General features: G+C 44.4%; 1 protein-coding gene and 1 long non-coding RNA gene across 3 annotated transcripts in view; one reads left to right on the top strand and one right to left on the bottom strand.

Moving 5' to 3' along the window:
- LOC106810773 (UDP-glucose 6-dehydrogenase-like) overlaps nt 1-2,725 on the top strand; it is a 16,950-nt gene extending 14,225 nt beyond the window's left edge. Inside the window, exons 8-9 of the mRNA XM_014814222.1 lie at nt 1,327-1,418; nt 1,893-2,725. Coding sequence (XP_014669708.1) covers nt 1,327-1,418; nt 1,893-2,066 — 266 coding nt within the window. The 3' untranslated portion in view covers nt 2,067-2,725. The remainder of the gene's footprint in view (nt 1-1,326; nt 1,419-1,892) is intronic.
- A 4,624-nt stretch (nt 2,726-7,349) lies between these two features.
- The window catches only part of LOC106810780, a 5,215-nt gene continuing 1,618 nt past the window's right edge, over nt 7,350-10,946 (bottom strand). Inside the window, exons 2-5 of one of the 2 annotated variants that reach the window (XR_001394064.1) lie at nt 10,609-10,672; nt 9,120-9,325; nt 7,527-8,559; nt 7,350-7,494 (exon numbers count right to left, since the gene is read on the bottom strand). This is a non-coding gene — a long non-coding RNA (uncharacterized LOC106810780). Of the gene's footprint in view, nt 8,560-9,119; nt 9,326-10,608; nt 10,673-10,946 lie in introns of both variants that reach the window. The other variant, XR_001394063.1, reaches the window with a different exon arrangement.

The raw sequence follows: 10,946 nt of genomic DNA, 5'->3' as shown, positions 1-10,946 counted from the left end.
GCATTAAAATGGACATCTCATCATGTTCGCTTATACCCCCGTCACACTTGACCAGAAAATGTACAATGTCGCCGGCAAACGCGAACACAACGCGAGAAAAAGTCCCAACAAATTACAAACTTGAAAAAAAACCGCGCTCTTACCGCGACCTGTGCGATCATACCGCGTTCTCACGGCGCGCCCGCCACGACCTCTCCGCGCTTATGGCGTTTCTATTGAGATCTATGGGCTTGGCAACGGCGATCACCGGCGTTCCTGCGGCGTTTTCACCACGCTCATGGGGTTCTTACCACGCGTCTTCTACGTGTATCGCGACTGCACGGCGACCTCACGGCGTTTCTAGCACGTTCTCACGGCGACTATATAAGCTGGTCCGATTTTGGGAAATTTTAACTGTATAGTTGTGCGTTTGCTGAGTAGAAACACGATGTCGAAGAGACAAGCTACTAGAGGCCGAGGCCGTGGCCGTGGCCGAGACAGATCGGCATGAAACAGATCTGCAGATCGGATGAGATAGATCCATGAATTCGCCGTTGCAAATGTTGCCATTTTCGCAGCGTCTTTGCCACGCGTGTACTGCGCGTGTACTACGTTTATGGAGATGTTACGAAGCTTGTCTCACGACCTTCGTTCTCACCGCGTCCCAGGTCAGATCGCCGAACCTTGGCGTTTGTTTTGAACATGCTCAAAACAAACGCCGTGACTCGGCGATCATTGGCGACCATGGCGACCACAGGCACTTGAAGCGTTTCAACTGTAAACACACGCCGCCGCCATTGCGCGCACACTGACACATAAATATATAGTGTGTCATTTATATATGACACACTGTCCCTATATATTTATGTGTCAGTGTGCGCGCAATGGCGGCGGCGTGTGTTTACAGTTGAAACGCTTCAAGTGCCTGTGATGGCGACCACACCACGATGTCTGGCGTTTCCACCACGCTTATACCACGCTTATGGCGACCTTGGCGCGCTCTGGGCCCATTTTCCGTCGCCGTAGCAGCGCAGTAAGGACGCCACCCCGGTGTGACGGGGGTATAAGGACGCCACCCCGGTGTGACGGGGGTATTATGGACGATGGACGATGGAGCTAAGAAACGATGGAACGTCAACATGGTGGCATGTGAATATATTTTATGCTAGCCGTGTACCGTGGTAAGGCTAGCAAACTCACCCCCGGACCCGAAAAATCTTATCCGTGCGAAGTCTGCCACTGAAACAAATAAGCAGCTCGGTCGTCGTGGCGCTATTCTCTATGAAGTGTCAGAAGGTTCCAAAGTGACCGAGCGAGCGCGTTATATTGCATGCTGGTGTGTTACAGGCTGTAAATCCGTCACCGTGCACACAAGCGCCTACGACGCTGCAGAAAAGGCGCACGCGGTGGTCGTCTGCACAGAATGGGACGAGTTCCAAGTGAGTACTATGCGCTCTAACCGAGACAGACTGGATACGTCTAGAAAACAGGATGACCACTTAGTGTCAGTTCTACTTCCAACGCTTCCATCTTTTGCAGTGGTTGCGTTTTCAATTTCAAAACACTTTATGCAATCTGGTTATCAGAGTCGTCGATAGGTGGCGGTAAACAACGGATCTGCGCAGAGCCGTATATAGAGATACAGCTCTCTATATACGGCTCTGGATCTGCGTAGCAGTGGCAAAGAGTGGTTAAACCCGTGGGTTTACATTATATATATTGTATATTTTTCAGCCCACGGCTTTATACTCTCTGTCAGTGTTCCGTACGAATATCCACTCCGTACTTGACACCTCGAGTATAATTAAGATCGTGAATGATACTACTCATCAATACATCGATAATTGATTAATCAGCATGCACCGTCAGTGTTCTGATGTTTAAAACCACGATCTCCCCCCCCCCTTTCACAGGAGCTGGACTACAACCGCATCTACAAGAACATGCTGAAGCCAGCATTCCTTTTCGATGGCCGCTCGTTCCTCGACCACAGCTCATTGCGTAGCGTCGGATTCCAGGTGGAATCCATTGGAAAGCGGTTTACGCGACCACCCGTGAACAGAATGCACGCTCACTGGCATGTGTAGTCATATATAATAGATATAATCCCTATTATCTACTCTTGATAATATCAAGAGTACATAATAGAGACTATCTATTATGTACTCTTGATAATATATATCAAAATATTATTTCACACTGTCGCAGGGGTACCATATCACTGCTATCGTAAACGCAACGCTGGCAGTCAATGCACGATTATTATTATTTGTAATTATTTCTACCGAGAGGTAGCGCAACGACATCATCTTTTAATTTAATTACAACAACATGTCTACGGCTTTTTTTAGATATAGTTGTTCATGTAGGTTCTATATAATGAACTAAGTGCTGTTGGTTTATGTGAGAGCATTGACCGTTGCTCGGTGAAGATGTTTTAGTAGCGATTCTAAGTCACAACACCAGATTATCTCAACATTATGTCCCCAGAGACATTCATATACTTACAACCAAGTATGATACAACACACCAGTATTTTCGGTATAGCTGTTTAGTAGCTATTTTATGCATCTTCGTGTTTTAACACAAAGTATACGTACATTCTACGAATATGGAAAGGTGGTGTCAATTGATTCGAGAACAGACTTGGTGGGACTGTCAGTTTAAAATTTGTATCTATATAATAATTTGAGTAGTGTTGTTCTGTTTGTTCCTGCATAACTTATAGGCGTGTGCACGAATCCGGCTGAAATTTTTCGTGCTTCATTCCTACGCATCAGGTTCGATTCTAACACTTTGCTTTTTGTTATTTATTGGGTTTAATGTTTAAAAAAAACATATTTAGAAAATCTATTGGAAAATCTCCCCGGAAAACATGCACGATTCAGTTCACTTCCGCTAGGTGCGCTGGCGTAAACTTACAAACACCATAGATATATACAACACATACCCAACGACAGACTGATTCACAGACTATAACTAGACAGAGGGCACTCACGGAAAGTGCATACCTCCGCGAGCGTGTAACATGTATGTATATAACAGCTGGCTTGCTGCTGGCTGCTGACTGAACGCCCTAAGGCGAGCTGCTGCTGACTGGACGCCCTAATGCGAGCTGCTGCTGAATCGATCGCGCGAACACTAGTGGCTACACACACACACACACGAAGGCGAGCTGCTGCTGAATCGATCGCGCGAACACTAGTGGCTACACACACACACGAACACACACACGCGAGCGATTGCATGACCTCCGTTTGCGCGGAGGTAATGAATACAGTAGTCTATGACGTAAATGTACAGTGGTTACGCTGGGCACACGCAATGGCTGCAGTATCAAGTCCTCCTCCACCACATTGCTTGTGCTAAGCCCATACCATGTCTATATATATATTTACCCATACATATATATACCCATACTATCTATATATTTATGTATGTATATATATATATATATATATATATATTATAATATATGTGTGTGCGTGTGTGCGTGTGTGTGTGTGTGTGTGTGTGTATTTGTGTGTGAGCGTGTGTGTGTGTGTGTGTGTTTGCGTGTGTGTGTGTGTGTGTGTATTTGTGTGTGAGCGTGTGTGTGTGTGTTATAAATATGCACTGGTAGTGGGGAGCGAACTTGATTCTTCAAGCAGTGGGCACACGCGGCTTTGGCACCTGCTATAGTACTTATTATATGCGGGGAAGCATCAAGGTATGGTTTATATGTATAATTAAGAACTTTAGTAGCGTTAAATTGTTCACAAATAGATACAATTACTGCAAAGCCTAAACTCTTCATTCAATGACTACTATTCATTACTACAGTCGCACCCCGTTAGTACGAAACTGACGGGCCAAAGAAAAATAATCGTATTAAGCGGGTTCCGTATATTATATTAGCCTTAATTTGAAGAGAAAAACAATGGATTAGAAGGTGTGTACAAAGTGTTTTATATAGAAATGAATATACCGGGACAGAAAATTTTATGTTAGTAACAGGATCCGTGTATTATTGTCTTCGTATCAAGTCAATATTTTACTAAAAGATTACTATGAATCGGGCCGGGATTTAGAGAAATCATCGTATAGTCTCATCAGCGTAACGAGCGAATGTGGCCGCCGGAGGCGGCCATTTTGCGAGTGTGATTAATTTCAATACTCGAATTCAAGCGAAAAAAATGTCACAACGATTTCTTTTTGGGGTTGTATTAACGTTATAGAACTGGACAGTATTCTGTTTGTGCATGTGGTTTCTAGCTGTGTATACCGTCTACTACCTAGCTAGTGTTAATAAAGAGCTATAGGGCCTATGTGCGGAATATTACTGCAATGATAATATTAATTTGTGTACACTGTATCCTTATATATTTTCAATATAGTATGCGTAACATAGGGCGCATGTCGTTCGATGTTTTGTCGTATTTATATTTAAGAATTGTTGCTGTCCGTTATTACCTTACGCGTCGCAGGTCATAGGTGTCATGGGTCGATTATGCATTACAGTCTAAAGTAACGGACGCCGAAACTTAATAAATGCTCAACAACTATTGAGAAGCGCATAATTATATGTAAATATGTGGACTAAAGTACAACCTAAAGAATATTATGAAAACATGATCGGAAAAGCAACGTGCATGTTACTTGGTCGACCGCTGTCATATCTTTATCTTGACCTCTTGAACACAGCGCGCGATGAAGAGGAAAAAACGGTCGTCTAGCTGAGAGCATAGTTTAGTAACAATGTTAAACTGTCACGAAGCAATAATAAAGCTCATTGCTCCTTCATAGAACAGCATAAATAAATCCGTCTTGCGCCTCATTCTTCGCTCACTCTTCTGTTCTCAACGCGCACAACTTCGCCCAATTTCATGATTGCGAGGAAAGCGCTCATCGCGCCGGATTAAACCTAGATGGCAGCAAGCTAGCGACCCGTCCCCACTTTGCCATTTACACCCCAGGTTATACATGAATCAGTGCCCGTCTCACGTTCGTCACCAATGACGCTCGATGCTCGAGCAAGCATTACACGACTAGCCACTTCTTTGTACTAATCGCGTGAGCAGGAAACGGGCGCGTAAACCCGTCAAGTGGCATGCCATCCGTGCCCCGCCACCTCAGGAGACGTCGTCATTAATGACACAATTACGGCCCCGAGCAAACAACTTTCGGAAAAGAATGAAAACTGGCTGTTCAGCGGTTACGAGCGACACTCGCCGCTCCCAGAGTAACGGCGCTGCCCGTGTGCGAATGATAAATCATTCCCTGGTAACCTTGAGTCTCGTCTGGTGCGCGCCGGAGAGGCGATGATGATGAAGAAGAAGAAAAGGGAGGAGGAGGAAGAGGAGGAGGAAGAAGAGGAGAAAAAAAGAAGAAGAAGAAGAAAAAGAAGAAAAAGAAGAAGAATAAGAAGAAGATGATGGGGATGATGATGATGATGATGATGATGAGAGTGCGAAAGAAGGGGGAGAAATAGGGGAGAGTGTGAGAAGGAGACGGGCAGTACGAGAGAGCGCGCGCGCGCGCGCGCGCGCGAGAGAGAGAGAGAGAGAGAGAGAGAGAGAGAGAGAGATAGAGAGAGCTACTGCTCCCTAGATCGCAGCTGCTTCGTTCATCAATCACAAGATACGACCACCATTGGACAGAGTCTGCGCGCGGGTGTGTGAGTAGGGCGGTATAGGCGAACATGCGGGAGTACCGAGGCGACAGGTAGTTGTCCTTGGCCGTTGTCCTTGAAATTCGTGCATGCGTGCGTGCGTGCGTGCGTGCGTGCGTGTGTCCATGTGTCCATGTTGCCTGTGAATTTTTACAGAACCAATAAAGTCGTGAGCGTAATAACGAAAAGTAACTTCATGCACAGTCTTTCAAAGTATGTTCACTCCAACGGCTGCTCAGCTACTCATCCATTATCATATACATCAAATACGATACAACGAGACCAGCAGTATATGCGTGCGTGACGTGTAAACCATGCGATGTAAACACTGCTGCAATGTAGGCGCTTACGTAATGGCCAGATTTGCTCATCAAATATTTCATTTGGACACGGTCGGTAGGCGCTACCGGCGGCATGCGTCGGCTGGTCTATTCCAAACGTGTATTTGAAATGCCGAGGGGAAAACGACACAGCTCACAGCAGTGCGTTTTAAGAGCCCGCGAAGACGGAATTAGCACACAAAGACCCCCGCGTCCTTGGTATCTAGCAGCTTTTGGCGGCGGCGGCGGCGGCAGTAACACGCTCTCCTGCGTTTCTAACGAGATGTTCGCTCCGACGGGAGGCGAGGCGGCTCTATCAGGCGTTGCCTGCTGTGATGCGTGTGACGTGAAACCGATCTCGAAGCGGTGTAAACTAATCCGACACTATATATACACGAGATGAGAAGCAACTAATCACGATGGTGCGTCGAAAGGTGACAAGTGTAGCGCGTTACTAGCACGAGCAGCGGTAAACTTAGCGCGCCGAGCTGAACTGTTGGAGCTGATGAGCTAACGAGAAATATCGTTAGTCGATGGTTGTTGTGAGACACGGCGGGAAGACTCGATGAGAACCTCGTCTGCTAAGCTCGTCGTGGTTGTTTCCGTTTACGGCGCCATGTTTGTCGTGTAAATGTAACAAATTTACCAGGAGTACATAATAGCGATAGTACACATAATCTCTATTAAGTACATAACAGCGATAGTACACATAATCTCTATTAAGTACATAACAGCGATAGTACACATAATCTCTATTAAGTACATAACAGCAATAGTACACATAATCTCTATTAAGTACCTAATAGAGATAGTACACATAATCTCTATTAAGTACATAATAAAGATAGCATACATAATCTCGACGGAAGTCATCTGCTAGTGCTATGTCGTTTCGTGGTTATTAAGGTTTACGCCGCCATGTTTCCCGCTAGACACGTGACGGCGTGACTCACAACTAAGAGTTCGGGCTTGCGATACTATGATGATCTAAGATGAGGAAGTTAGGCTCGTATTAAGCTATTATCTTATTATGCATATTTAAATAGCAAATAAGTAGTGGAAAATGTTACATTATTGTCTGGAGTATATAATAGCGATAGTACACGCGATCCCTATTAAGTACATAATAGTATTCGTAATCTCTATTAGGTACATAATACAGATAGAACACGTAATTTCTATTAAGTATTCCTGATATTTTGTCAATTGTGGTTAACTCTGAAATGTAGCCAATGAAAAGATATCATCCGGTTACCTGGTGGTCGGCGCTAGTGTAATTATATACCTACGCTACCAAAGCGATGATTTAGCTAGTGCGAAAGTGCGTAGCTTCGCGCACGCACGTTTGAAAACCAGATGGAAGTTTAGCGCAAATCACAATTCACCAGTATAGAGTAGTGTATGATCTATAGAAAACCGTCTGAATAAACCATTCGACGTCATTTTTATTGAGCTTTACATAAAGAAGAGACAACTGGCTAAGAAACAAACTAAATACTATTTATGTCTACTTAGACTCACCCACACACCCACACACCCACACACCTACACACTCAGACACTAAAACACAGGCGCACACACACACACAAACAAACACTCACTCACGCGCACGCACGCACACGAACAAGCTAAAGTATATTTCTTATTTACAAGCATTTAACGCGACTCGTTACACAATACTGTTTTTATGTGAGCATAATTGGGAAGACACACTTACTATACGATCCGCGCCGATCTCTAGTCAGATCCCCAGACGGGTTACACACAACTATTACTCGCACGCAACGCTGTCCTCTTGTTATGAATCAGGGCATGCTAGTGAATGTCAATCTGATTTCACGTCCGCCATTACACTACTAATAGCACTTTAGGTTTGGAGAAAGGGGGGATGAATTGCTCGTCTGCCCAGCCAGCACCGCACGCTTCAATTACGATGCACGATTTCATTACGAATACGGTGTTAACTAATTTCACCAGCTACAAGACGCAGAAGCCTTGAACGTATAGCATGCCTCAGGTAAACACCTTGCTGGCACGCACACATACGCACACACACACACGCGGCTACATTATACTCTGTACTACCGAGGTTTACCCGAAAAAAACTCGAATTAAATTTAAGCGACAATTTGATAGCGGTTACACAGTCACATGTCGTCAGAATACGAGCACGAATATAATATAGACTACACTGGCGTCGAGCTGTCTCCCTATGTGAGACTGCATGACTGCAGTACTCATCATTAACGTTTAATTATGCGCAGGCAAAGACCGCCAACGAGGGCTTGCTAAAATCATCGTTAGAGGTATCGTTAGCGGATGAGGTAGTTGGTACTAGTCAAATACGTGTTAGACAACTGCACTGGTTTGCCCTCAAGGTAGTACGTAAAAAAATTGCCCTATTTCTACATCGTAAATTTGTTTCTACTTATCACTTCTATTCCAGATATTCCTTTGAAAATCATATCTAGGTTCTTGATATTACCGTATTGAAGTCAAGCTACAGAAATCCTTGCGCTGGGTGAAATAAGTTATACTATATCGTTGAAGTAGTCATCGTGAAATACTGGACCAAGGAACTGCTCTCTCCGTGCCGGACGAATAAAATTCCTGAAAATAAACATATAATAAAAATATAGAAAATGCTGCTAATACGAATGCAACGCAAACCTAATCTACTGACGGTCATTCCCCCTTTGACACCTTGCATTGGGCCTTATGCATGTTAAAAATCATCGACGCCTGAGCTCTTGCAAAAGAGTTAAAGGTAGTAAATTACACAAGCTAACGGGTGTAGAGTTTAGTATTCGATTACTTCAACGTCGTTTGTGCATCGGTTGCACATCGGCTGCAGAACAACAGATCGGACCAATCGGCAGCGCGCATGCGCGGGTATTGCTAGCCTGCAACCGTGACCACCTTGATTCATATCGGCCCTCTGTTACGACGGGAACTGACAGAATACATTTAGATCTTGATGATGCCCCTGACAGAGAGTTTAAAACCTCTTCTCGATTACTAGATCAACTAGTGCGGAGCGTGAATTTACTCGAAAGCCAAGTGGTTCACATTATGACATTTAGAGGACGCTTTTTTCATCGACGACACGTTAAAAACAAGGCCGGTTCTTTGCGTAGGCGAAGCGCGTTAAGATCGAATGTTTAGCCTACCTAGTCGACACGTCGATTTTCCTTCTCCTGGTAAAAGGTCTGCTGCGTGGGTGCGATCGCCTTCTGTGCTGATACGTCAGGCGATGGCCCTCGCCGAACAGATAAACGAATTTGCTAGGATCGACGGCGTGCACGTACGCGTACGGGTGCGGCACGTATCCGGAATAGCTCTGCGCACTTCCGCTGGCCTCCTCCACCAGCGACAACTAAAACGACCGTGTTCATGTTATTGTCGACAGCTAGCACACAAAACCGTAGTGTATATTTACATGTATTGTAGCTCTTAGCGCATAGTTATTGTGCGCTAGATAGCGCAGTATGCATATAGTATTATATTATCAAGAGCTAATAAACATCTATTTATTAGCTCTTGATATTATGGGTATACTATGGGTATGGTACATATATATAGTATATCTAAGTATATGATATATATATATATATATATAGTACATATATAGTACATATATAGTACGTGTATAGTACATGAAACCGCTCAAAAGACACGCACACAAAAACGCCAGAAGTATTCCCACCGAATAAAAAATGGTCGATAATACCTTCCCCTCCCCCCCCCTTTCAAATAAAAGATAAACACGGAGTAGAATTAATGTTGCGAAACGTTTGCGCTGTTCGTGACCAAGCCTTGAGGCAAGCTCATGCGATGCACCAACACAGAATGTCTATTTAAGAATCACCCCGGTAGGTGATATGCGCCAGTGGCAGCAAATTAACGCAAAAGAAATAACGACGAAACGGCGCGAGATCAGGTTAACGGGGGTGACCTTGCCGGGGGGAGGTAACATCCGCCTCTGCATCGTTTACGTATCTGTGTTGTTTATCAGCGTCAACAACACGTCTGTTCGTCAAGCATGCTCAGAAGTCAGAGCCCTCTGGCGGTAATAAGACATTAATCCAGCAGTTTGACGGCTAATAATTTTCGTCAAAAAAATCTATCATCGAAATCACGTGTCATCGTGTCGTGTGCAGGTGGAAAACATGCGCAGATGACGTCAGCAATGTAATTGACACGCATTGAGACAATATATTTCTGCAAATCCGTGTAAAGATAATTTCGTGATGACGTCATTGCGGCTAATATTCCAACAGAACGTCGACTCTCACAGCGTAGCAGTCGTGAGCAACGCATGACAATTCCGCGGTCGGCGGAAATCGTCGGCGTTCGCCATAATAGAATGAAACGCTTAGCGGCGAAACATACGACTGCGCCAAGGAATCTGTTTCACTGACGAAACCCTTCGTGGGATCGAGCAGATCATTGCATACCGTCTAACGTATTTCGCATCGAATGCACGCATTATTTGACACTTCATGCACAATGTCAACTATTTACCTTTCATCAAACTTTTATACCTTATGGCAACCCACAGTAAGTGACTCGATTAAGAGACTACTTATATTTTTTTTTTTTTTATATATATATACTTTTACAATATTTTTTACGACATGCACTTTAAAAATAACTTACCACTGCGAAAAGGCAGACAATGCTGATCACAACCAAGGCACGCATCTCGATCAATGTATATCGCCTGAATAGAGAAGCAGAAATCTCCGTCAGCGATACAGTAAAAGTGTCTTACCGTAGCTTCTTCTTCCGCCGTAAACGAGAGAGGATGCGGTGATGTAGTGAGACAAGAAATCGAGTTAGTTTCGACAATGTGAATCTGGTGCATCTGTGCGTAAAAAATTTACTCCCGCGTTTTTTCTCACTCTTTCTCTCTCACTCTCTCTCACTCTCTCTCTCCTATCACTCTCTCTCTCTCTCTCTCTCTCTCTCTCTCTCTCTCTCTCTCTCTCTCTCTC

The sequence above is a fragment of the Priapulus caudatus genome, unplaced genomic scaffold (genome assembly GCF_000485595.1).
Source record: "Priapulus caudatus unplaced genomic scaffold, Priapulus_caudatus-5.0.1 Scaffold472, whole genome shotgun sequence".
Classification (NCBI taxonomy): domain Eukaryota; kingdom Metazoa; phylum Priapulida; class Priapulimorpha; order Priapulimorphida; family Priapulidae; genus Priapulus; species Priapulus caudatus.
The sequence above is the reverse complement of the archived record's forward strand: the minus strand, read 5'-3'. Positions and strand labels throughout refer to the sequence as shown.